The sequence below is a fragment of the Elaeis guineensis genome, chromosome 9, assembly GCF_000442705.2.
Source record: "Elaeis guineensis isolate ETL-2024a chromosome 9, EG11, whole genome shotgun sequence".
Lineage (NCBI taxonomy): Eukaryota > Viridiplantae > Streptophyta > Magnoliopsida > Arecales > Arecaceae > Elaeis > Elaeis guineensis.
In genome coordinates this window covers 94791072-94818037 of record NC_026001.2, presented here as the reverse complement: position 1 = coordinate 94818037, position 26966 = coordinate 94791072, and the positions used below count along the sequence as shown (strand labels likewise).

Here is a 26966-nt window from a genome sequence, read left to right as displayed (position 1 = left end):
GGCTGCGAACGATCACGTGATGGTCTGATAGATAGAGAACACTAATGGGTCTGAAAATTTATGAAAATAATTTTAATGATATTTATAGCACACTATCAAAATTTTACTTCAATCGAACATCATTATCATGATCAATTTAGCACATGATGATTTCGATCGTTGAATTAAAAATGACTAATCAAAAGGCGAAACGATATCTGATTAAGGTAATTTTTTAGATCAATAATATTTACTACTACTTTAATTGTTTATATGGTGATGATTATCAAATTCAAACTATACGTATATGAACGATCTAAAACTATATGTCGCTTGCTACTCATTCTTAAATTTCTTTAGTAATTGTGCTTGTGCTTTTGTAAGACGTGCTCGAGTGGATTCCAACATATACGCACGGTTTGAATTTTATGATCATCACTGTACAAATGATTAAAATACTAGTAATGATCATTTATCCAAAAAATCATTTCAATCGAATGTCGATTGGCCATGTGATCATTCATTTTTTATTTAACGGTCAAAATCATCCCATGATAAATTGCCTATGCTAATGATGTCCAATTGAAGTAAAATTTTGATAGTATGCTACAAATATCATCGAGATCATCGTCGTAAATTTTTAGATCTATCGATAGTCTCTATCTATCAGATCACCATATGATCGTTTGTGACCGTCGAAATTAAATTTTAATGATCAACAAAGCTAGGGCTATCAGATTGAGACGATCTTTGGTGAGGATACTCTAATGATAATTATTTAAATAATAAATAGTGAAGATGTACTTGAAATTTGATTTTACTATTACAGGTTTACATAATCATCCAAAATTATTTGTAAGTATCGAATTTCTTTAAAACTCTAATTTGAGGGATAAAATGATATTTTTTTTGTAAAATTATTATCACAACCACGTAGATCTTGAAAAGTTATATGAATCAAAATAAAATTCATTAAAATTTGACCTCCGGATAAAAAATTATGGGACGATAAAGTTTTTACTTACCGCAACAGTTACTCGTAACTGCTACTGTAGGTAAAATCTACGGCACCGTTAGATCCACCTATGGCAACGGTTATTACGAATCGTTGTGGTAGGTTTGACCTACCACAGCAGTTATAAATAATCGCTGTCATAGATTCTATGACAGTGATTTTGGAAACCACTGCCGTATAACCACTACCATAGTGGCTTTTGTAATAGTAGAACAGTGAAGTTGGGATAAAAAGGGGTTGGAGGAGATAGAGTTGTATTAGTTTTGATCTTTACTAATCTGAAAATAAAATCTATTATTTCTATTCCAAGAAAGCAGAAAAGAAAGAGGATAGAGATCTAGAGGGAGGAGATTTTTTTTTTATCTTTTTATTAATAAAAATCCTAGATGAAAGAAGATAGGAGAAAGAGGAGAGGACTTCTAAATTTTTTTTTTAGACCAGTAAAAGAAGGCCATATAAGCAAATCACATGTATCGCATGATAACGCAATCATGACAAGTAGATGAAAATTAAAGTCAAAATTCAAATTAAAAAAATTTAAAAATTTGATGATTTAATTGTACTATATAAAAATTTAGAATGAAATTAAAAATTTTTAAAAAATTTAAATTTTTTTACATAGTTAAACCCCTCATTTATAACAATCTAAAATCTTATCCTAAAAGGCTACTCAAGATATTATTTAAATTCTTGGACGGTATAAATATCTAAAATATCTGGAGTATATAATCGGTGTAAGATTTAACATGAGCCAGTACAGTAGGTTTAGACCTAAAACTCCTATTGTAATCATATTTTATATTGTTGGACTATAAACCTGCATGCGTCTCTCTCTCTCCCTCCCTCACTCCATCTACCCACTTTTTGCTTGATACAAGGTGGTCAACAACTAGGTTAAAAGCCACAAATGGACCTTGGGCTCAATAATGACAAAATAAGGATTTGTTTTGGACTAAACCTAACCAATCAAGCACACACGGCACATGCAGCCCAAATTACACGTGGTCATGAAACTATTATGAAACACCTGCTTTGCCCTTTGATGAATAATTTCCTAAAGTATTTCTTGTTTAGATAATTTTTGATTAAAATTATCTAATCATTTATTGGTTAGAACAGTTCTAACAATTGTATCTTGGACCAAGCAAATAGAGAAAAAATATGTGGCATGATGGGATTAAAAAAATCTCAAAGAGTTTGGATAGTAAGAATAAACCATGGTTAACTGAAACTGAAATGAGAGTGGCATTTCACCTAAGCCCCCACTCAAGCCCACGTTTTGACATTTTGAATTTGGAACAAATGGTATTTCAGCCAAGGTGCCCACTCAAGCTCACGTTATCTTCCAACTGGGGAGTTCCTTCCTCGTCACGCATGGTGTGGTTTAAGGTTTTCAAATTTTTTTATTTTATTTTTTTTCTTTTTTCTACATGAACCAACTTTTTGCCAAATTTCAAAAGATCCATCTTATCAATTAACCATAGTTAATTAGCTTTTGCCATCCAAACTCTTTGAGATTTTTTTAATTCCACCACACCACGTATTTTTCTTCTATTACTTGGTTCACGGTATAGTTATTAGAGCCGTTCTAACTAATAATTTCTCCAAAATAAAATTTTGTTTTGAACTGAACCCAACCAATCAAGCACACATAGCACACGCAGCTGAAATTACACATGGTCATAAAACTATTGTGAACCATTTGATGTTCCCCTTGGTTGAATGATTTCCTACAATATTTCTTGTTGAGCTAATTTTTGATTAAAATTATCTAATTATTCATAAATTTTATGATTCATTCCAATATATTTGATAAAATTTATAAAGTACAAAATAATAGTGCTATATATCTTTCCCAATGGTGTTCTTCTTGTGATTGTTGTCACCATTTCTCATGCCTTTGTGTCTTACAATGATGTGTCTTATAACCAAAGCCCTGTGCACATGCAATTGTCACATCTAATAGTATCGGTTCCTAGAAGGTACTAGCATACCTGTTCCACCCCCAAAGGTTCCCATTAACTTACTAGCAAAATTTTCATGCTGATGAGAGTTCCAATCCAACTAGCTTGATGGAATTTAAACCAAGGTACTAGCTACCATCAAACTCATAATTTCATGCTTGCAAAAGTTCATCTATTTTTGCCAGGAATATAGGTATAAAAGTGTTCAATATACCACCTACATTTCTCGTATTGCCCAAAAAGATATTCTAGTGGATATCATAGATGCATGTTGGTATACATCTCTTTTTTGAGATAATGAGGAAGTAAGATACTTCCTCCAAGTTTATTGAGTGAAAAGTTAGCTGATTATATAGTGGGAACGAGTGATATGTACAATGACGAGGAATCGAATAGAAGGAGCATGTTGGTATACATCATACACGTGCCAATACAAATGCTTAAAAGATGGTGATGATAACGGTGATTGTAACAAATTATTTTTTATTATAAATGTAGGTTGATTGGTCTAGATGTCTATCGAGATCTTATTAATATTTATATTGCCGACTATGTTGAAAATTTTAAATTCATTGGATCTCCTGATTTTGCCCTCAATTTCTTTCCTTGAAGGAGAGAAAGATGAGCATCCAACCATTCCAATTCACAAAAAGTGAAGAAAACATGTGAACCCAATGGAAGCTGGGAAAGAAATCTTACCTATTAGCATATGCAATCTTTGGATTGATACCAAACTAATAATAATAAATTTCATCTTTTTCTTCTTTCCCACGTGGTTTCTAATAAAGCAGATTTTCCTTTGCATGTGTTGAAATGAATTTTTCAACTGAAGTTGCAAGTTTCTTACCCAAACTAATATAGAAGTCATATAATAAGGTCCTACCATATTTCTTTCTTTTCAGGTGCACACTAGAAATTATCTAAGATTAAAAATTCTGCTTGAGAACTACAACCTAATATTTTTGCTGACCCAACATAAGGGCAGCAATTTTACCATCCATTTCTACTGTACACCAATGGCACCACAAAGTGCTGTGTGGTTATGGATGGCCACTATCAAAAATAGATGGTCATCAAATAAGACGGTCATTAAATATGTACCATATGGCCATCGAGGGTTGTACAATACTCTACGATGCAGTTTATATACGACGGAGAATCTAAGAGTTTGGAACCAAGAGTCAAGCCACATTCATTGATTTTTTTTTTTTTTAATGTAAACTTTATTACTATAACACCATTGGATGTCACATGCATGTGCTATGGGCTTCATTTTTCCAAAAGCTGTACCATTTCTCCACGGTTGTAATTGTGAGACCCATCCAAAAAGTTGTGCACCAGATAAATAGCATGTGCAGATGCCATCACGTACACGTATGCACAAGCAGCACCTCACCTTCCAGATCTTTTCCGATGAAAAAGACCCAAGCTTCATTTCCATCTTTCTCAAGAAAAGAGAAACCTTCCACTCTATTTATGCTACCTATTCTCTTTATGCTATCACATCATATATTATACCAATTAAGGGAATCAGAACTATGTAACGAATACTCTCACATATCAATCATGTGTGTATAATTTTGCTAAAATAATCAATAATGCAGGTATCAATTGCTTGTATTTTTTATGATAAAGATTAGAAAAGAATTCATCACTTTCATTAAGTAAATGAAAGAGATAAAACATAAGATAAATAAAAGAAGACTAACAAAGGAAAAAATAACATCCACCCAAAAAGAACAAATGAAAAAAAAAAAAAAAAAAAAAAAAAAACTACGAGTCCCATGCACACTGAGTTGGGAAAATGGAATTTAGAAATTGGTTAAAAAAAAATGCGACATATAATATCACTGAGAATGAAGTCGAATATCTAGAAACATACTATGCGGAGCATGCAATAAAAGCATGAATGAGCCTCCATACCTACAGTAAATTCTTCCCCCTCCAAAAAAAATCCCCACAAATAAAAGGCTGAAACAGTGAATTCATATACATGTTAATCATGTTTTATAGTCCTACATATTGAAGATGTTCCCTTAAGAACATAAATTCCTGCTCTAAGTCTATAGACTCTAGGCACATGACAACTTCAATCACTTTCTATTCTTAGAAAAAATGGAAAGATAAAAAGAAAACCAAGCATGATCAAACCATTCCAAAATTAAAATAGGATAACATATTTGTACCTCATGATTATGTTGATGACAAACCTCCTCCCCAAACCCAACACCCCAGCCCACCCCCACCCTCCCCATAGGGGGAAAAAAAAATCCCAAACCCAGTCCAAGTATGGAAAGCTGTTCATGAACCTGATTATTTTAGACAAATTCAAATGTCTTGGTGGATAAGGGCTCAACCTAACTCTCACCATCTCTAATAAGATATGGACAGCAATCCTCCAATGGCTGCCATGTTCTTTCTTACCTAACAAATGAACTAAAAAGGTTCCCCTCCACTTTCCTACTAGAGACAAAGACATTTGCAGCTATTCCACTGCCAAGGGAAAGCTCCTCGAAAGAGGGCTCCAACTCTTCTATTTTAAGTGCCATCTAAAAAACGTGAGAGAGTTGGTATAGAAGACATCTCCTTTTTTTTATTTTTATTTGTTCTTTTTTGCTTCAAGCAATTCTCTTGTTAGAAACATGTGGAGGCAATGGTGGAGTTGGCCGGAAGTTTCGGGCTTCTACCAACCAAATATTATACATGTGGGGGCACCGACATGTATGGTTGCTTGGGGAGCTTGCAAGTTCTCAATCTTTGAGGGGTGCACAGCGATCGTTATCTGATAGTCTCCTGGCTAGTAGTCTTTTTTCTGGGCCCCATGTGTTTGAGGATTGAGGTTGTATCTTTCATACGAAATAAATGGTTCATCTTTTTTCATGATGTAAATAGTTGGGAACGTGCGATAACTCTTATGAGATCTATGCAAGCAAATAAAAGAGAGAGTCCAGAGTGTTTTGAAATTTATGCAAGACATGATCCAACAGTTAATGTTGAGAAAGAAGATCATTTACGACCCAAACTATGTTAATGGGGGAGCATGGCTTGGCGCTTGGATGATTGTAGTTCCATTATTGAGGTCGGTGATGTTAAGAAATATTTTGAATCAATAGCGCAGATGAAAAATTTTATCAAAAATTTCAAAAGAATGCCAATCAATTATTTACAAATCAGAGAATGATGACTAACAAATGATATTTCTTCATTCTTCGCCTACTATTGATCACACTTTATGGTGAATTATTTGTATGGAAAAGAAAATAATATAAATATAAAATTAAAAAAAATTGATTAGAACTCATGTGGCTAGAAATGTGTCCAATTTCATTTTATTCACGAACGTAGCATCCTATATCTAATTAGCACTTGCATGTCCTAGGTGCTTCTTGAATTCACCCATGTTTCCTCTATATACTCAATTATAACAATGTTCTGCATGTTTTTCTACAATTTTTCTTCATGCTCCATGATTACACTTGCTTTCAGTCTTTCAACCGGAATACAATGCATCATCACATGCGAAAGAAGAATATTGCCATAGTAGGAAGAAGCAACTTTGAGACAAATAGTTTCTCGCTAAATCTTCTTCAAATTATTTCTTGTTATTTTTGTGGAACTTAATTCCTTTCCTAGTCCTTAATATAACTAAAATTTAATACCAAGTAAATGACTTTGTTTTGCTTGCTTCTTTTTTTTTTTTTTGTTCTCTAGGCTTGAAGTTATATATTTTTGTAATCTATTACCTACTCAAATATACCTATTATTTTTGTGTTATACACATTTTATATCTTTTTTTCAATGCACTTATATCTTATTTCATGCATGAGAAAAAGATCGAATATTTTCATTAAACAAGAGATCATAAAATAAATTTTTGATCAACATATTGTTTATTGGGAATTAGAAAAGTGGTGGGAGAGCAACTTTCTCTTTCTATGAATCAAAAGCAATCCAACGTAATAATTTGAATTGCAAGACCCAGACATAAATGGATGACCAAAGAAGGATTTGTTCTCAAATGTTTGAAAGCAATCATTCTTTAGCAAAAAAAAAAAAAAGGGGAAAAAAAACTCTAAAACATACCGCAAATCCTTAATGTGGTTTTATTGTCGAAGTAGACACTTACAAAATAGAATGAAATTAGATTCATTGACGCAACATGTGAAGGATAAAAGTTTTAATTTTTTTGTAAATTTTAGCTATTAATAGTTCAAAAATTTTAATTATGTAACATGAAAAATGTTGCATGAGGCTCAATTGCCATGAACGCAAAGAACAATAATATATTGTAGAATGAAAATAGCAAGATTAGGTTATGGCTCTATCAATTTTTCTATTTGTTATCATTTTAAAAACAATATTTGCTTTTCAAATCCAATGTACATGTCTCCAACCAACTTTATCCCTTTACAATTGCTTTACAACTTCAGCAAAATATACCTATAACCAACTTTATCACTTCACAAAATCTATGCCATCCAACCAAAATGACATTTTATTGCTTTACAACTTCCTCTGCGATCTATGTTAGCATTGTCTTAAGTGATCACATGCCAACTTCATCACTTTCCAAACCCTATCAGCGGAAATGTCAAAACATCTCGAACCTTAAAATAAATAGTAATCTTAAAAGTGCTTTCATATTTCATAATATGTATCTTTAATTACATAATTCATAAAAAATATGAACCAACCAACCATAAGGAGAATAAAATGAGTAGCTAAATTAGTGTTCCTTGGCATCTAACTCTGCCATTCCCTTGCTATATATCATCTAATGACTGAGTCATCATCCATCAAAAGTTGGACGCGGTCACCACGTCCGTGGCCGCCGCCACCTTGCGTGTCTTCTCCTTCCTCACCTCGACTTCCCCCTCGTAGGGTCCCAACGCAGTCAACCTGCACATTAAAAATGAATCCAAATTTGACTCGAAGCACCAGGAGATTAGAAAAGATCAACAATCCCATCACAGACACGAACCGCGTGAGAAAGTGACCTCTCTTGGGCCCCACCCGCCGCGTTCTCGGCCAGAGGGAACCCATCCAACCGCATCCCTCCAGATGGGAACGGGTCTGTCTTTGTCCCTCGAGTAGGTCTATTTTTGGGGCAACGTATTCGGGTGTAGATTAATAAATTATCGGACCCAGAAAGAGGGCAATTGACGACCAAAGGTTGGGCGGTGGGTCTCTTTTGCTTGGGTGCAGATAAGGTTACTCGATTTGTAAACTTGTCAGGCGGGTAGGCGCCCGTTCAAAACTCAAATGGTTCGAAAATATTAAAAAGACCAGAAAAGAAAATGACCCAGTCAGACCCATCCCAAGACTTAAAAGAAATAAATAAATAAAAGGTATAATATAACAAGCTGGTACTATTTCTAACAGGATGGAGAAAAAAATAGCTGTAGTGGTAGGAATAGTATATATAACACGTGCCAAAGTTATGATATATACGAAATATTATTATATCTATAATAACTCGGAAAATATAATTTGTTTTGAATATATTTCTGGATTAAATAAATGTAATAATACAAATTTTATAGATATAAATATTTATGCAAACACTTTAATGAATACCACATGCAAGCATTTTTTTAATAAAAAAATAATAAATCCAAGATGTCAGTGATTTCCATTTTTACCTCTCCTTGCGTTTCTCAAAAAATCTCTGCAGCGACTTCTTTCGTGCCATCGGCAAATCTGCATCAAAAGAAAAAAACGATACCATTTTAAGTAAAAACAAAAAATAAATCTAAGGTTGAGCTATAAAAACTTCCATTTTAAGTGAAAACTATTGAAAGGAAGGATCCAGCTTACCTTCGTTAAATTTTTCCAGTAACCCCTCCTGCTGGCTAACACGGTTAACATCCTCTGCTAGTTTTATTATAGCCTCCGCCTATATATATTTGAAATTTCATAATCAAATATATAAATTAATTACTATGTTGTTAAAAAAGAGAAATAGAGGTATTTATTTCTACAAACTTAAGAAGGAAATAATCGCAAACCTTATCTTGGGGGAGATCAAAGACGGTGACCATGCCCTGGTAGAAGATTGTCAATGGAGCAGTTCCTGGGGGACTCTCATTACCAGTCCTAAACAAAATATTGTCACGAATATTTTAAAATAAATAATACATTTTATATTTCAAAAAAAAAAAAAAAAAAAGGAATAGACTAGGAATAATAGCTTACTTGGAGGAGGCCGGGCTGAGGACCGGCAGCGGCGACGGCGGTGGCGAGAGGACCAGCCGGGAAGATTCCCCCACCGGGGCCGAAGGCCGAAACACTGCGCTCCCCGCACCGCCGGCGAACACGCTCTTCAAAAGCTGTGGGTCTATCCTGGATATCGCACTCTGGATACCTATTCCCACCCACCGGCAAAAACCACGAAAAGCCATTGGCATGTGAGAGATAGAATAGAATAGAATAAACTAGTTATGAATGGATGGACGGACTAATTATCGGAGGAGGAAGGAAGAGATCGGATACGTACCTCGAATGGAGCTTTTTGGCTCCATGGCGCGGAGTCTGGCCGCGTTCTCCTTCTCAAGGCCGAAGAAATCCAACTCTACCGTGGGTCTCGACATGGCTGGCTTCTTCTTTTCCTCTGGTTCTCCTCCTTCCTTTCACGCAGCTATCCTTGTACTACTATTCTTCTCTAACAAACAAATAGAAGAGTAAAGCGAGCGAGGATTCCAAGAGATTCGTGAGGGGGGTGGTTTTAAAAGCACGAGAGAAAGCAAGTAATAAAGATGGAATAGAAGCAGAAGCTAATCGCGTGACGCGGAATAAGAAGAGGGCAAATCTATGGCAGCACGTCTTCCATGAATTCTGCGTTGAAATAAATAAAGCATATTTCCAAACAATACCCCTCATCTCCCTCCAAAGAAGCTTGAAACAAGAATAGTCAAGTGGGTCACGCCTTTGTGCTGGGCCGGTTGGGGGGCACGTGATCTTGCGCGATAATAATATTCTATGACGGCATTCGTCAGGTCCACCGGAGAGGTTGGGGACGCGCGGGACGCGTTGGGCCGTCGAGTGCCGTACGCGTACTGGGCTTTTCTCACCGTCCCCGGTCCCGCCAGATCGGACGGTGGAGAGAATCGGATGACGAGGGATTTTGGCGCTTGCCTTCCACGTGGGGAGCGGACTGTGGGGCCCGCCGCAGGGTGGTTGGAAGCTGGGGAGCAGAAAGAGGGAGGTGGGGATTTGGTTCGGAGGGTTGGACCGGGTCGACGGTTGACCCGGTCGTGATGAGATTAATGGACGGTCCTGATGGGGGGATCACCGTGCCGTTGGAGGGATGGTTACAGGTTGCTTGCCGACCACGTGGTGAGACTGAAGAACACTGGAATCACGCTTTGACTCTAGGGGAGACTTATTAAACCTAATCGGATGGCGTTTGAACATCATGGTCAATGGTTGGATCCTTGTCTGATTTGCACCTGCCATGTTAGTCCTTAAATTAATGGGAAGATGACTAAAGTTTGATCTTAAATTAGAATAATGGTTGATGATTGACTTGGTCATTAATAGCTTGCATCAGTTTAGCTTGCAACTTTTCAATACTTGGAGGGGGTTCTATCTTAATTAAAGCCCCTCAAGCATCCATTGTCGTGGCTGCTATGGTAATTGCTTCAGATGAAAGCTAAACTAAACTTTTACTCACCGAAAAGACTAGGAAAATTAATGTTCCAGGGTCCAAACCTAGTCCCGAGAGAAATGTTCAAAGATTGGTTCTCTTGTACTGGGGATCCATCACGTGTGACCCTGGAATTCCAAACTGCACCGATCCCTTTTTATCACATGGCGCCGTGGCTATGAAGCAACTATTCCTTTTTCTATCATGCTCGGATCCAAAGCATTAATCAAAAGTAGCATAGTGCATCAGGCTAACCTACGATCTGATCCGATCTAATCTATATAAGTCCGTTCCTAATCATTTTAATGGACCCATGGAGTCGAAACGGATTTTAAAATTAGACTCATTCTATTTATCAAATCGAATCTAGATTTACTGAATTATGACTCAATCCGATCCAAATCCAGTATAAGATCTAAATACTCATCCGAATCCGAATCCATCTCAAATCTCCCTCTCAACCTCTTAGCATCGCTCTCTTAAAATAAAATATCGCTCTTAGAATCGCTCTCTCTTCATCCCAAATCACTCTCTTCATCTCTGAGACTTCTTCTCATTCCCAATCGATCTCTTTTCTCTCCAATGAAATAGTGACGACTTTGGTGGCCGACGAGGTGAAGGTGCTGACTTTGGCATGCAGTATATGCTCAATATTTTATCTCAAGATATGTCCTTCTTCAAAATAGCGAAACCCTAATCTTATATCTCGATTGATTTTTTCTCCTCCATCTTCCTCGTGTGTCCTCGCTCCGTCAGCATTTCTTTCGCCACTTCATTCATCCTTCTCCACTTCCACCTACAGCTATCCCCTGCACCTCCATTCTTCTATTTGTGGAAATAAAATCCCATCTCTCCTCCTTCCCAACTTTCTCTGAGGAAAAAATTTGCATCTCAAGATCACCTTCTCCTCTTGATACTTGTATATCTTTCTCATATTCTCTATTTGATCATAATTTCTCTTTTTTTTAATACCAAATTTTTAGATCCAAAAATTCTAGTCTTGCAAAGATTTTTTTTCTAGTCTAACCACGATTTATTTTTCTTTTTTCTTCTATTTTTTAGATCTGAAAGTTTTTCTAGATTTTTTTTCTTCTAATTTTTTCTGGTCTAACCATGATGAAATTTGAAATTATTCTTTCGTACTGATTTTTCTTACATAGATTAGATTTTTTTTTGATCTAACTATGATTAGAACTATTTTTTCTTCCAATTTTCAGATCTAAAATGTTTTGTATATCTTTTTTTTATTTTTTTCTGACTAACCATGATTAAATCTAAAAAAAAAATATCTTTTATGCCAATTCTTCTTACAAAGATTAGATTAAATTACATTACAATGCAACTACAGCTTGATATAGTAACCATCTGATTAGATCACAAATATATTGGAGTCAATCCAATTTAAGCACAAATATCTTAAAAAACTAATCTCCAACTCCAACAGCTTCAACTTCATATAGAATATTATTATATTATCTCATTTAGTTTAATGAAATAACCATCATATCTATTATGATTTAAAGGGAAAGAGAAATTATAATCTCTTCAATTGTATCTCTTTTTTTCTACGCAAAGTTATCAGTCTGATGGGTAATATTTTAAAGTAATGATTTACCCAAAAAAAAAAATAATGGACATGGTGCAGATGGAAAAGCGGAATATATGAAAAGCTACTAAAATATAAGTTGGAGATGAAAAATAATAGTTTAACAATTACATGACATGCTGTTTTATCTACACTTATCATGATAGAACAACAGAACACCTTTAGTTGTTCTGGTTGTCCATGGCTTTTAAAACTCTTCTTGATGTTCCTAGCAAATGGACTTTGTGAACCTTCAAATCCTACTCCAGTTGAAATAATGCTTCAGATGTATAACTACTTGAATTGGTAAATAGATTCTTTATATCAAATTTGTAAGTTTTGCTGCAATAAATATTTTCTAAATATATACTTCTTTTGAAGTAGTTAATAATTATCAGAAATTATTATACCGGTAGCTTGAGGATGTTAGTCTGTCACTATGATTATTTAGCATATGTCTTGCCATACAATAGTGTTATCATTTTTGTTCTTAGAGCCTGAGATTATAGTGTTTAAAGGGTACCAAATGTTCTTAATAATGGAGATGTGATTCAGCATGGGGATGGCATGTAAGTATTTACAGAGCTCGAATAAACAGTTTCAGAAAGGCTTTAAGAGTTCTTCATCACTAGATTCCATTTTTGATAAGGCAAGCTTCAAGGTATATTTTAAATTATACTAGCAAATAGCTTAGCTACATTCTCCGTGCACATATACTACATTAATGCTATTAGAACGTGCTTGCATATTTTTTCTTGCCCGTAGGTAGAAAATGAAAATGGACATGAGGGGCCAAGTACATCAACTTCTATAGATGGTAAGGGTGCCGAAGAAGTGCTAACTGATGATGATGATGAATTGGACATTCATGAGCTAAATGAGTTGGAAGCAAGTCTATTTGAAACATCAATCCAAATCTAAGAGCTAAATATAAAGGCATCATCTTAAGAGGTTTTTAAGTATCTACCAATGACCAAATCTTCCATCTGCCTAAGCTTCAGATGGAATCATCAATAATAACATTTTTGCATTTTGAAATTCAAGGTACGGGTGTACGATCAATAGTAGGATGGTTGTAGAGTATGAAGAAAGTGACTCGGCTCTGTTCTTAGGAAAGATACACTTGTGATCGGTCATTTTATTGAGTATGGTGCTAATAATAGAATCCAACTTAGCCTTGCTTATGGAGGTGTCGAGGAATTAAGTTTTGATGCATCTTTTTCCAATTAAGCAAAATGAATGAAACAGAGCATAGTGTTAAAAAGAGTGTCAAAGGCATAGGTTCGAAAAGGACTAATTAGATTTCTACCAAAACAAAAAGAACTAATTAGAGAATTATTAAGAAAATGAAGAAAAGGACTAATCAAAGAATTATTAAGAAAATGAAGAAAATAAACATTCAAGATAACTCTATGTTGATCTGGACCCAATTTAGATCTGAATTGAATCTGCATTTCATAGATTAAGATTGGGTTGTATATGGACCTAACCCAATTTGATCCGAATGATCCGTTGGATCAAAAAATTTGATCATGGATTAGACCCGATCCGACTTGATCTTCTATTGGACTGAGTTTGGATTCAATATTCAGAGTCGATTAAGGAACCGGATCAAGTCGGGATCACTCATGACATAATCTAATTCAATCTATTTGCACCCCTAATTGCAAAGCCCACTTTTCTTCTCATAGTGGAACTACTATAACTTTGTGCATTTATTAGGTCTAATGGTACATCAAAAATATGGTTACCGCTGCTTCCAAGATCAATAGGTGTGTGAGGTAGTGAAATGGTCAGTTCTCTCTGAAGCACAACAAGAAAGGAAGGTGGGAGTAAGAATTTGAAAATGAGGTTACCAAAGCACCTCAACAATAAGTTTGATCTAAAAAAAGGTTCTTTAGCCATAACTTTTTGATAGGGAATTCTCTGATGTTTAAGTTAGTCGGAATTTAAAGAATAGTAGAAAAAAGATGGTTAAAAGTGAATGGTAGAAACTGCCGAATGAGACTTGAGGATTTTCTATTTTTTTCTATTTATAAAGAGAAGTCGGTGACCATTATTGAGATAGGTGGAGCACGAATCAACCATCTAGCAACTGCCTCTATCATGCAATAACTGCTTAATAATGGATTCCCATATCACATCATGATTATAACTGTTCGAATCATACAATCATCGCTAAGTGGTTGCATTTGCCGCCAAGATTATGGTGTTGATGTGATCATACCCTTCAGCTCATCATAATTCAAAATAGATGAGGTTAGGCATCTCTAGATTTATATTACTTAGATTAATTTATACCGAGGTCAGGCAAACAAATATTTACCATATTAATTACTAAACAGCAAACATTTTTTTTTAAAAAAAAGCTCTACTTCTTGAGCTTTACTTTTAAAAACTCCAAAAAAATTGTCTATCAACAACAATTCCAAATATAGCCTAAGTCATCTTAAAATTCATTTGTACCAAATATTTTTATTTTTATCTAGAAATTCTATAATCTTTGAAATGGGATTGAAAAAGAAAGTAGAAATTTGCAAGCATTTACTTACTGGAAAATTCCACAAGATCTGTTGGCCAATAGAATTGGTAGGGCTCAACCATAGAACAAGCTCAATCAAAACCTTTCGATTAAAATAAATCTAACTCGATTCACATTCGAAGGTGAGGTCTTCCATATGAGCTTAACCCAAGCTATTATTGCATTGCAAAATTAAAATTAGATTTAGATTTTTTTTTTAAAAAAATTTGATTTATTGCAAATATCACAATTTACTTGGATGGGTGATGAGCTGAGCTTGAAAAAAAATTATGAACCAATCCCAGCTTCAGGTTGGTCTAATCTTTCAACCTCTCATTGGTCCCACACCATCCTTGCAGAATCAGACATCTGGATAACCATACAGACCTCCTCCCCAGTCCCCACAGGACGTCAGTCTCTGGCAAACCAAACACCAAACAGAACTACAAATCTCTCACGGAGCAAACTATATGCTATCTACACCACCCATATCCTGGCCACCTGTCATCCTCACCTAAGCTCTCATTGGGACTTTCTGCATTGCTATAAATATCAAGCTCTCATTGAATGACGCTCATGCTTTGCATGGAACATCAATCATTATCGTCTGTGCGCTTAATTAAGCTTGATGGATGCACCGATCTCATCCAACAAAATTAACAAATGCAATACTCAATCAGAAACTAATATGTACCATCAACAAAATTAACAAATGCTAGAAGTAAAATATGTACCATCATTCTTATTGGAAACAAGTTATTTAGACTGCAATAATATGTTTATGATGGACCATGCATGAAAAACTTACATATTAGATTGTACAAAACTGTCAACCAAATCATTTGGGGGTCCTCGTACTTCTATGAGATGATGTAGAATTGTGAAGTCCATGGGTAATTAGTTAGTGTTTAGTTGGGTTTCAAGTGTTGGCATGTATAATGCTTGTTGGAGGGGAACCAAGCTTGCTCTCTCATCTCCTTGTGAGACACCTTTTTTTTTTTTTTTCATGAAGTGTTCGAGTTATAAATCAAATCCATGATGATATCCAATGTCCAAAGCAAGAATATCTTGTACATATTATTACTTGTGACATATCGAATCTTGACACCTTTGTCCCATTATGCTTTACTGACAGTGAATGTTTCTAAGAATACAAAACCAGTTTTCCTTGCCATATTCCTTGTGGTGCAACCGCTCTACTTGAGATACCATCTGCCTCTCTAAAGTGCAAAGGTCTATCAACCGAATGGTGGAATATTAATTTGATACCTCTTCAGAGCATCTGTGCGAGATCGGTTTCATATTCCCACTGACCAAGTTCAGAAGTGCTTTTTCTCGTGATGAAGTAGCTTCTTCGAGAGCAGGTCCATATGGGGCGTGGCTTTCAAATTTTAGCCATAGACCAGGCAAATTATCTTGGGGCTGGCAACTTCTGCGATGGACATGGAAACATACGTCAGTTTACAGTAGGAAAAGGTAAAGAATTTTAAATAGGTCGCAATCTAGAGATCTTCACTGATACAATTCTTGCACCATCATTGTCTAATTGTTTCCAAAGAATATTTCATACATATATCGTTGAGCAAGATACGAGAACAGGGATACATATTGATGAATGAATCGATATCAATTATATTTCATAATTAATGAATTTATTTATTTTTCAAAGACAGAAAAGATCTCAACTAACTCATCTGTAACAGGTGAGATATCAAATCTTTGAACGATTGCTTGAGTTAAAGTGTGACCGATAAAATCAACCTTTTGATGAAATCTTAGTCCAAAATAAAATCCTGCGAATGGAATATAATAAACTGAATAGGGATTTTTATTGATATAATAAATAAGGGATATGCTAGTTAATTTGTATCATCCAGAACAACGCGAGCAAGTACTTCACAGATAAATCAATAACTTTGCACTATGTAAAAACTAAATCATGCATTCATGCAACTGTAATAACCTAACCCAACAGCAGATGGCCCAGACTATTTGCACGAATTTTGGTGTGATCAAAAAAAAAAAAAATTCCAAACTTAGCGGAAGAGGACTCCCGACGGAGTCCATCTTCCTTCTTTGAATCTGATTAGGATTGAGACTCTAGAGCCCATCGGAGCTCTAGATCCCATTTATAAATCCTCCTCTCCCCTCTTGGTGACTTGCCTCTCGGTTTCGATAAATTGCTGGAGAAGATAACTCTTTACGCTATAAAAAATTGGACTATTAGCGACGGCTAATTGCCGTCGGTAATAGTCATTTTGCCACTGCTAATAGTATTAGCGATGGAATACCGTCGCTAAAATCCGACAAAAATAATCTCATCACTAATTACCATTATTAGCGATGATAATTTCTCCATCGCTAATAATGATAATTAGCGATGGTATTAGCGACAAATGTTGTCGTCAATAATTTTAATTTTTCTTAATTAAAATGTTAAAAAACTATTAGCGATGGAAGTAGTCATCACTACTGCCATCGCTAATAGTTTTTTAATTTTTTAATTAAAATTTTAAAAAAATTAATAGTGATGACAGAGCCGTCGCTAATAGTTTTTATTTTTTTAAAAAAATTATAATTAAATATTTTAAAATATATTTTATAATTATTTTTTAAATTTTATTAAGAGGAGAAGAAAAAGCTACTTCGTCTGCTCCAAGCCTCCCATTCGATTGAGATGGATTTAAACTTTTCTATTCAGCCACTCCAAACCTCCCACCCGATTGAGACTTCTATGAATAGAAAAAGTAAAGAAAAATTTTAAAAAAATATAAAAAAATCAATAATAATAAAGAAAAGGTGGAAAAATTAAAAGATAAGATATTTTTCTACATAGATTTAAAATTTATTCTTTCACGAACCAAAAGCTATAAAAATAATAATATATTCTTAAAATATAATAAAAAAATTAATAATAAAAAAATGATGATGAGATCTACAGTCTTATCTACTAAGTACAGGCAGTAACTTCGTTATATTGTATTGAATCTCAAGTTCATATATTAAACTTCAACTTGGTTATACTGTATTGAACTCCTTTCTCAGAATCAAGAAGCTGTCAGATTAGCATCGACATCATTTCATTAAGCCAACGAGGGAATATAAAGCATAATGAATGATCAAACAAACTAACAAAAAAGAAAAAGTTGTGCAACTCACCTTTTCTGGCTCAATTCTCTAAGTTTCTTCTCGAGCAAATTGATGAAACAATAAAAAAATAATAATTAGAAAAAAAAAGAATAATCAGTAATAAATAATACCACTAACCATATATACCTTGCTTTGAGCAAGGAAGTTTGTAGCCAGAGTAGGATCAGATATTTTTTTTTTGTTCTCCATCAGTATCATATAGTTTTTAGTATCATATGAGAAATCTAATTCAATTTCTCATTAGCTGGGGTTGCTATTTTAATAATAACAGCCTTCTGCTCCTTATTTTATAACATCATTTGGAGAGAGAGACGGTCAGAGGATTCGGACACAGTTGCTGGCGTGATGCAGTAGCCTTACTATCCCGAAAAAAAATTTCGAAGCACGATTGCCGCTATGGTGCAGTAGCCTTCTAGTGCCGATGAACTTGGACAGAGGTTGCTCCTAGAATGGATTTCAGGGATGGGTTAATAGGTTGGAGGGATGGATTAATGGATTTCGAATTATTGAGTCTATAGGTTGTGATAGGCCTAGGGTTCGGTTAGTGGCAGGGTTGGGGTTAAGCTGGATTAGGGTTAATACTGGGTTCGATTAGGGTTAGTATCAAAAGTGATTTATGGGTCTAACTAAGGTGAGGGGTGGGGTTGAGTTAAGATTGGTTTAGGGTTTGTATTAGAATCAAATTAGAGTTTGGCTTGGGGCAAGGGTTAGAGAGGAATTAGGATTAGGGTTTGGTTAGGTTTAAGGTTTACAGAAAGGTTAGCAATAGGGTTCGGTTAAGGGTTAATGAGGAATTAGGGCTAGGGTCTGGTTACATTTAGGGTTTCAAAAAGTGTTAGCAATGGGTTTGGTTTTTAAGGGTTAGAGTTAGGATGAGGTTGGTGTTAGGTTAGATCTAGGGTTAGCGTTAGGATGGAATTAGGTTTAGGGTTCGTTCGATAGTCGGAGAACTCAGAGAGAAGAGGGAGATAAAAAAAAATGAAAAAAAATGAAAAAAAGAGGTGGAAAATGTTATCTATGAAAGCTGAGAGGTAAGATCCATGCTCAGTTAGCATCATCGACGGAGAACGGGCAAAGGAGGTCGGAGGATGGAAGGAAAAATATGGAAACATGGAGAAAAATTAGAAGGGAACAACCAAAAAAATATCGTAAAAAAAAAAATCCATTTGAGATGAGAGAGAACTTTTCATGAAGGGAGCTGCTGGAGGTGATCGGTTCCTTAGTGGGGTACAAAGATCCTGGAGGAGAGGAGAAAACATAGATTTAAGACAGATGTAGGAGGTTCTTGATGGATTTTGAGTGGACTGCTGGAGTGGGGAGAAAAGGTAAATGGCGACCTCCTCCACTCTCCTTACTGCCACCTCCTGTTAGTCTTCGCCATCGCCTTCCTCTCTATCATCACCGGCATCGGGCTCGCCCTCCGATCTCCCTCAAATGCTTTCTTTCCAATAGATCTCCAAAACAAGGGAGAAATGAAAAGAAAAAGAAAAAAGGAAAAACTTACCTAGCACAAAGCTCCCGCCATCGTCTAAGCCTCCCTATTCGATCGCCCCAAGCTTTCCACCCGCTTGGGACTCTTGAGGATGGAAAAAATGGTGGAAAAATGGAGAAAATATAGAAAAAATCAATGAAAACAAAGGAAAGCACTTGAGGGAGATTGTAGGGGGAAGCCTAATGCCGGTGGGGAGGAAGGTGATGGTGGAGACGGCGAGAGATAGTGAAGATCGGTGGGAAGTGGCCGAAAGGAGAGCAAAGTAGAGGTGAGGATCCACGAGAGGTCGGAAAGGTTCCAAAGGGCTCGGGAATGGTTCAGAGCAAAAAAGAGGAAAAAAAAATGCTGCCCGAAAAGAAAAAAAAAAGCACTTGAGGGAGATTGAAGGGAAAGGCCGACGCTGATGATGATGGAGATAAAGGTGATGACGCATACCGGCAAGAGGTGCCAGCGAGGAGAATAGAGAGGAGGTCGGCTCTGATTTATGGAAAGGAAAGCACCCGAGGGAGATTGGAGGGGAAGGCCAAAAAGAAGGCAACGGCGGAAATCGACGGTAGATGGTGGTGAGGTGAGTGGGGTGGGGAGGAGGTTGGTTGGGGCTCAGGGAGGTGGTCGAGGCTCGAGGAGGCAAGAGGCGGTCGAGGGGCTTGGGATCCGATGGACGGAGGCTCGGGGAGGCGGCCGAGGGATCGAGGCTCGGGGAGGCGGTCGGGGGCTCAAAGAAGCCCAATCCGGTGATGGAGAAAAGAGGGGGATTGGAGGTGGCCAGAGGGAGGTGGCCTGGGGCCTCGGGAAGGCGGTTGGGGCTCGGGGAGGCGGGAGGCAGTCGAAGGGCTCGAGATCCAATAGATGGGGGCTTGCGGAGGCAGCTAGAGGCTCGGGAAAGTAAGATCTAGCAGTCGGTCGGCCATTGGTGGGGGAAAATGGGATTTAGAGGCTCGGGAAGAGAAAAATCAGCGGGAGGGTGTTGGTCGTCAGTAGGGGAAAACGAGAGGAGAGTGAGGGAAAATGAGGGCGTGTAATTAAATAAAAATCATGAGAATCGAGGGGCGAAGCAGGGCATGGGGGGAAATTTAGGGTTATTAGTGATGCCAAAATGCAGTCGCTAAAAAGATAACTCTGCCACTAATAATCCTAGAATCAAATTAAAAAAATAATTTTTTTATTAACGATGCAACTACCATCGCTAAAAGTCAAAAATACCGTCGTTAATATTTTTTATTGAGATGGTAAAGTTGTTGGTCACCATTTGCTGTCGGTAAAAAATATTATCAGAGACTGTAAAATTATCATCTCTAATAGCCATCAGTAAAAAGAGTTTTTTTTGTAGTATTAGATTCCCCTGATTTTTCATTAATTGAGTTTCACATTCGCAGTCAATTAAGCATTGATCTCTTGCTAGAGATAAGGTGAGGACCCCATAGCCTCCTTCTCTCTTTCTCTCGATTTGGTGGTTTGCATTGCCACTAGTGACAGTGCCGGGAAGATGTTGGATTTATGAAGGAACGAGGTCTTCCCTATTCCAAGTATTTTTTTTCTTCTTTTGTTTTGCTGACCGTCAGCAGTCGTGGCCACTATTGGGGTCACCTCCTCTTCAACATCATACACCGCTGTTGGCCGCCTGCCAAAACTTTCACATCATGATGTGGAGGAGATCGAGGAAAACTGGGGGGAAGAGGAGCTCTATTTTTTTTTAAAAAAGTAGAAGAAGAGAGAGAGAGAGAGCCTTCTCTCTTCTCTCTCTTTCCTCTTTTATTTTCTCTCTTTTTCTTACTAAATAGCTGAGGGATTCAAAAAAAAGGAGAGAGAGTTTCACTCTCTACTCTCTCTCTCCCTTCTCTCTCTTCACTTATTTTCTCTTTTCATTTTCTCTCTATAAGTTTCTCTTTAGTTTTTCTCCCTAAATTTTTTTTTGTCATGGATTTCTCTCTCTAAGAATCTCATGGACTAGTGGAGGATCCGAGTACTTAGACAAACTCAAAATTTGGTTGATCCTAGGAGGGGTCCTATATTTCTAATATTAGGATTGTTCATTGTAATTTTTCATTATCCCTAATCATCTATGGTTTTTATGTTTAACCTTGATCATGTAGAGGTGTGATTATCTGCTCAAGAAAGTGTGGGATGGATCATCTTGTTTTCATATTTGTAGATCGGAGAGTTCATCGATTTCTGCATTTAGATTAATCATTGATAGGGGTAAGGATTCTTGTGCATAAATATCTGTATATATGTTTTCTTCTACATTGTATGATTTTGATTTTTTGTGATCGATTTTGATGGATATGTGATCATTGATATGACTACTTTTACTTTCTATATATTTTTATTGATGGCTTTTAGGATAGTTTGGATTGTGATACCAATATTTGAGAATTTTAAAAAGAATATAATATGATACAATATTTCTCTTGTCCTAATTAAGATTTAATAAATTGATGATCAACAAAGGGATATTTGGATTAGCCATGTTAAACTGAGAATAGCCCTACCGCAAGTACGAATATGGTACTTAAGTTTGCCAACATGGGTTGAATCATGGATATTCTGAGTTTACTATCACGAGCTGAGGATCACGGATTTTCTTGGTTTACCACCACGGACTGAAGTATGGTTATTCTGATTTGTCATTGCAGACTAAAGTACCATTTTTATGATTTGCTATCCTGGGCTGAAGCATGGTTTTATGAATTACCACCATAGGCTGAAGCATGATTCATGGTTTGCTAGTCATAGGCTGAAGCATAACCGTGATTAGTCTAAAATCCTAAAGATAACTGTTGATTAATTTGAATCAAGTTAATGAGACATGGATGATAAGATGGAATCATAATTAAGTAAAAGAGGCTTTACTTAATGATATATGTGCAACATATCACTTTTAAAAAGATGGATATTCGATGGTTTATGATGTATATTTTTCGTATATATTGATATTGAGTTGTACTGGATACTTGACATGAGATTTTATAGTCTATATTTTCTTTTGATGCTGTTCATATATTATTTTCAATCATATGATTATATTGGTGCGAGTGTGTGGAGATTTTTACTAGGCTATAAAGCTTACCATCCCTCTTCCTTCTCTTTTCTTTTTAAGAGTTATAGGATGTTTGTGCTTGGCTAAGGTTAGAATCATGGTTGAAAGGATTGATTAGATAAAGTACCACCAGTGATAGTTAGATGATCGAGTTTTGTGCATTGTATAAGGTTGATATTTATTGATATGAAATTATTTATTTTGGATTTAGATCGATAGTGTTTATGGGATGTTGAAATTGTAAAGATACTTTATAGGCTTGTATATTCTTTAGGACCTGCTCTAAAGAGTATGCAGCCATCACGCATCCAGTCTAGATGTTGGGTTCGGAGCATGACAAGAATGATATCAGAGCTCAAGATTATGATCTCTAGGTATTATGATTTAAAGACTATTTGAGCATAAAATTATGATTACTTATAAAAATGTGATAGAATAATATCAAAGCTTAGGTTATGATCGTATGGGACTATGCCTTAAGTGGTATTTAAATTTAAGGTTATGATCACTAGGGACATGATAGAAGTAGTAGAAAGAATTTAAAGTTTAGATTTTGAATTAATAGATATCATGATGAAATTTATACAGACGTGGTATATGATGTGTATAACATAATTGGATGAGTTACTTCTTGAATTTCGATCAGTAGGACTTGACCAAAGTATGTATGGTATTGACCTTTGAATAAATTGGGATCTATTGATATGTTGTGTTAAGTATATATGTTCAATTATTATTTAGATGATTTTAGAATTCTAAACTTGATATGGGTGAAGGTCATGATAAGTTTTCTAATTTTGATGTTAATTGTTTGGACACTACAATTTTGGTTTATCAGAAGAAAGTTTGTTTAAGATGTGGCTTAAGAAAAAATTTACATCGTATGAGAGAAGAATATTTTTTTTTAGTATTGAACTTATAAGAGAGTCATGTATGAAACTAATATATAATTAAAAAATATATTTGGTTCTATTATTGGATTGGATTTTATTATGAGAGCATGACATATATTTAGTTCTTGGTAGAGTCTTTAGTAATTTGTATGACTATCTTTGGTTTGGATTACTTGATATTCCTTATGTTTGTTGAAGATCGTAGGATGTATTAATTATTTGAAATCAAAGTTTAGATTTTTGAACTAATCTAAGGTATCTTACTGTTGTTAAATTTTGGGAAGACTTATATGAGTTCTAACAAATAAGGGACAAGATTTTATGTTGGTTTATTTACTGATGCTAAGGATCATGGTGAAGGTGTTGGGTGTATGCCCTAGAAAGTTAATTGTTGGCTAACATATTTATATTTTCAAGATTTATATTTGTACTTATAAAATTTTTTATTATTAATAAAGAATTTTTTTATTTTCAATCATGTTTATGTGTTCATGATTTGTCTTTGAAATTAACAAAAATAATTTTATATATTCTCAAGGAGTTGAGAATTTGAGGCATACATTATTAGTGGTTAGTTTCTAAATGCTCCCGATCGAAGGATCAACATGAAGGATAGTAATCAATCCATTTAAGATCAGTGCATGGATCACCTCCTTTTTGGACAGATGAGTCTTGAGTCTACAGTGTAGGGATACTGGGGTGAGAGTGCAGGTGATTGTTAGAGAACAATTTGTACTGAACGTGATCAACATGAGAAACTACTTGAATGTCTACTCACTCGTCAGTGGTCTTCTCGATACTGCAGTGGTGTGAGTGGTCTTGTGACCTACGATGCATTGACTATTCACAGCAAGGCTACTAAGTTTGACTATATATTCTCTTAGTCCCTAGCCATTCGGATCCTTACTATGTATATTGGCTACAGTAGATTCAGATTCATTATTAGGAATAGGATGCATCTAGATAAAATCTATCGATCTTGATAGAAAAGGAGTAGTCCTATGCGATTCACGAGACTGAGTTTAGGAAGTCTTTGGCCAAAGCAAGTATGAATAGTGAAAAATTTTTTTTATAAAATTTATAAATGAACTCGAGTCGAGCCAATCTTGCATAAGACTGATGATGGGGTTTGATGAGTTCTCCATGATCTCTATCTAGTCGAAACTTACAATAGAAGGACTGAGTCATATGATAACTGCACCTAGAGGTTCAATACTATTTTTATTTTGCTGGATTATCACTACATACTGCTATGTGTCGCTGATAGATTATGAGACTCATCGAGCATCATCTTGATAATCGATAATCCTCGAAGGATAGAATTAAAATTTTTTCAATCCATCAAAAAGAGTATCGATGATATTGTAATAGAGATCATAATATAACTCACTACTAGATAAAATAGAACCTATAAGATCATACATAAAAGAGATTCTTATCTGATCAGATAACTGATTAACGATTACGAATCATTAAAGGATAATGTCATCGATTTTATTAATGATTAATCTTATGCAAAAGTTATAATAAAATAATTTGTTAATGGTTAGTGAATTATAAGAGGATTAATTAGTATTTGAATTGCTAATTTTGACTTAATTTGATTGAGCAATGAGGTTCAGATCAAATCTAATTTAATTAGATTCAATTAGGTTTGATCCAATTAGATTATGAGATGACCTAATCGCTAAGGGATATTAATTTTTAATTTGATCAATACTTGGATTCACTTAATTCTTAATTTGATTAGATTTAATTGGAAGTTTGGGAGCCTAATATGATCGGGTTCACGAATCTAATTTGACTCTAAGCAAATGGGATTTTGATGAGATCAAATTGGAAGCCTTCAAGAGTCCAACTTGATTTGGACTTCTCCCTTTTTGTGCCACCCCTTCATCATGCCAATTTTTTTTCATGCAAAAATATTTCTGTGTGAGGAATTGTTACACACAAATCTGGATTAGTCGGCCCCCCTTCTCTATGCGTGGATAAGGATGGAAGTTAGTTTAAGTTTGAATTTAAATTCGATTTGTATTCAAGTTTGAACTTGATTTGTTTCCTTATTAGATAAGAATAATTCTTATCCCCTTTTGGATGCCAACCTTATATGGGATTTTTTTTTGGTGTGCAATCAGATTTTTTTCATCATGAGAAAGTTATTTTATGCTAATTATCTAAGAGTAGGGGCATGAGGAATCCTTTTGTACGTGAAACAGAGGAGTGGTGACTCCTCTTATGGCATGGTGAGAGATCTAGGGTTTCTAGGTCAAGGGTTTTGGGAAGAGAGAAAATAAAAGTGAGAAAAGATTTCTCTTATTTCCTTCTTCCTTCACCTCTTCTTCCTCTAGTCTTTCATCTCCTCCTGGAAGAGTCCAAGAGATCCAGAGGAGCCACATCAGCCATCAAGAAGAAAGTCTGCAAGGGAGCTAGCATCCCGATGACTTCGACAATCTTTGATTGGGCAAAGCACCTCATGTGGATATTTGTGGAGGTCGGATGCTTGTACGATTTAAAAAATTTTATCAAATTCATGGATCATCGGCTGCGATGAATTACGACCCATGCAAGATGAGATCTAATCTCAAAAAAATAGTAGATATGATCTACTAGTAGATGTGATCTATATATTCTTAATTTCAGATTGTGCATGCTTGATTTAGATTTATATATATCTTAGATTCGGGCAAGGATAGTTAGTATATTAGATCTGATTGCATGCTAGATTAAAAGATTTAATTTGGATCTTCCACTACGTATTTGTTGGATATAAAATAACCCCAGTCGAAGTTCGTAAGAAGCCAACTCTCTCAGGACTCTTCCGGCTTCCGACCTTGTGCGGCGTCTTTCTGAACTTCTCCGGCCGTCCGAGCTTCCGCAATACCATCCGGACTCCTCCAGCAGTCGACCTTCTACGGTGTCCTCCAGACTCCTCTAATGGATGAGCTTCCACAGTATCCCCCGGACTCCTCCAACGGACGAGCTTCCACAGTACCATCCAGACTCCTCCAGCAGTCGACCTTCCACGACGTCCTCCGGACTCCTCCAACGAATGAGCTCCTATCATACCCTTCAGACTTCTCCAATAATGAGCTCCTTCAGTCGTCTATCGGACTACTCTAAATGCTCTCTGGGCTTCACTGTCAGCCGATTTTCTACAGTGATCAACTATTCTCCGAATCTTTTTCTGACTTTCTCTTATCACGATCAACTTTACTTCAAGCTTCTTTCGGACTTCGTCAATGTTCGGGCTTTTTCAACAGCAGGACTTCTACAGTCATCAAATTCCATCCAAATTTCTACAGTGGTCGGCCGCCTTCCAAATTTCATCCAAGTTTCAACAGTAAGCGAATTCCATCCGAACTTCTACAACGGACGGGCTCAATCTCAGTTACAATTGAGTAGTGCTGGATACCGAGGAAGGAGTTTGAATCTTCTAGGATCTTCACTATTATGACCTCCCTGTGATCGACCCATGTGGTGGTGGTCATGGACCACAAGACAGGAAAGAAGCCATTGCATGGTCCTTGTTGGGATATACCGATTGACCCCCGCACGCCGACTTATCCTTGGACCTGTTCGACCGACGCCCGACTCTACCCACCGGACAGACAGATGACTCCGACAATGACTGCCGACAATATCCAGTCGAAGGTATGCCGGCCAAACAGATCGATACTGTTTC

General features: G+C 36.0%; 1 protein-coding gene across 1 annotated transcript; it reads right to left on the bottom strand.

The window, feature by feature from the left end:
- Positions 1 to 7572: 7572 nt before the first annotated feature.
- LOC105051062 (protein TIFY 9) lies at positions 7573 to 9686 on the bottom strand. The gene is made up of 6 exons (XM_010931338.4): positions 9455 to 9686; positions 9154 to 9322; positions 8967 to 9054; positions 8776 to 8854; positions 8601 to 8658; positions 7573 to 7857 (listed from the first exon to the last, which is right to left on the bottom strand). The coding sequence occupies exons 1-6, from the start codon at positions 9546 to 9548 to the stop codon at positions 7755 to 7757; spliced, it is 591 nt and encodes a 196-aa protein (XP_010929640.1). The 5' UTR covers positions 9549 to 9686; the 3' UTR covers positions 7573 to 7754.
- Between the last annotated feature and the right edge of the window lie 17280 nt (positions 9687 to 26966).

Bases quoted from the DNA above. Each gene is read 5' to 3' on its own strand.
- LOC105051062 (XM_010931338.4), bottom strand. From the start codon at position 9,548: ATGTCGAGACCCACGGTAGAGTTGGATTTCTTCGGCCTTGAGAAGGAG. The intron at 9,323-9,454 runs GTACGTATCCGA...GGGTGGGAATAG, and splicing joins GCCAAAAAGCTCCATTCGAG to GTATCCAGAGTGCGATATCC. The intron at 7,858-8,600 runs GTAAAAATGGAA...TTTAATGTGCAG, and splicing joins TTTGAGAAACGCAAGGAGAG to GTTGACTGCGTTGGGACCCT.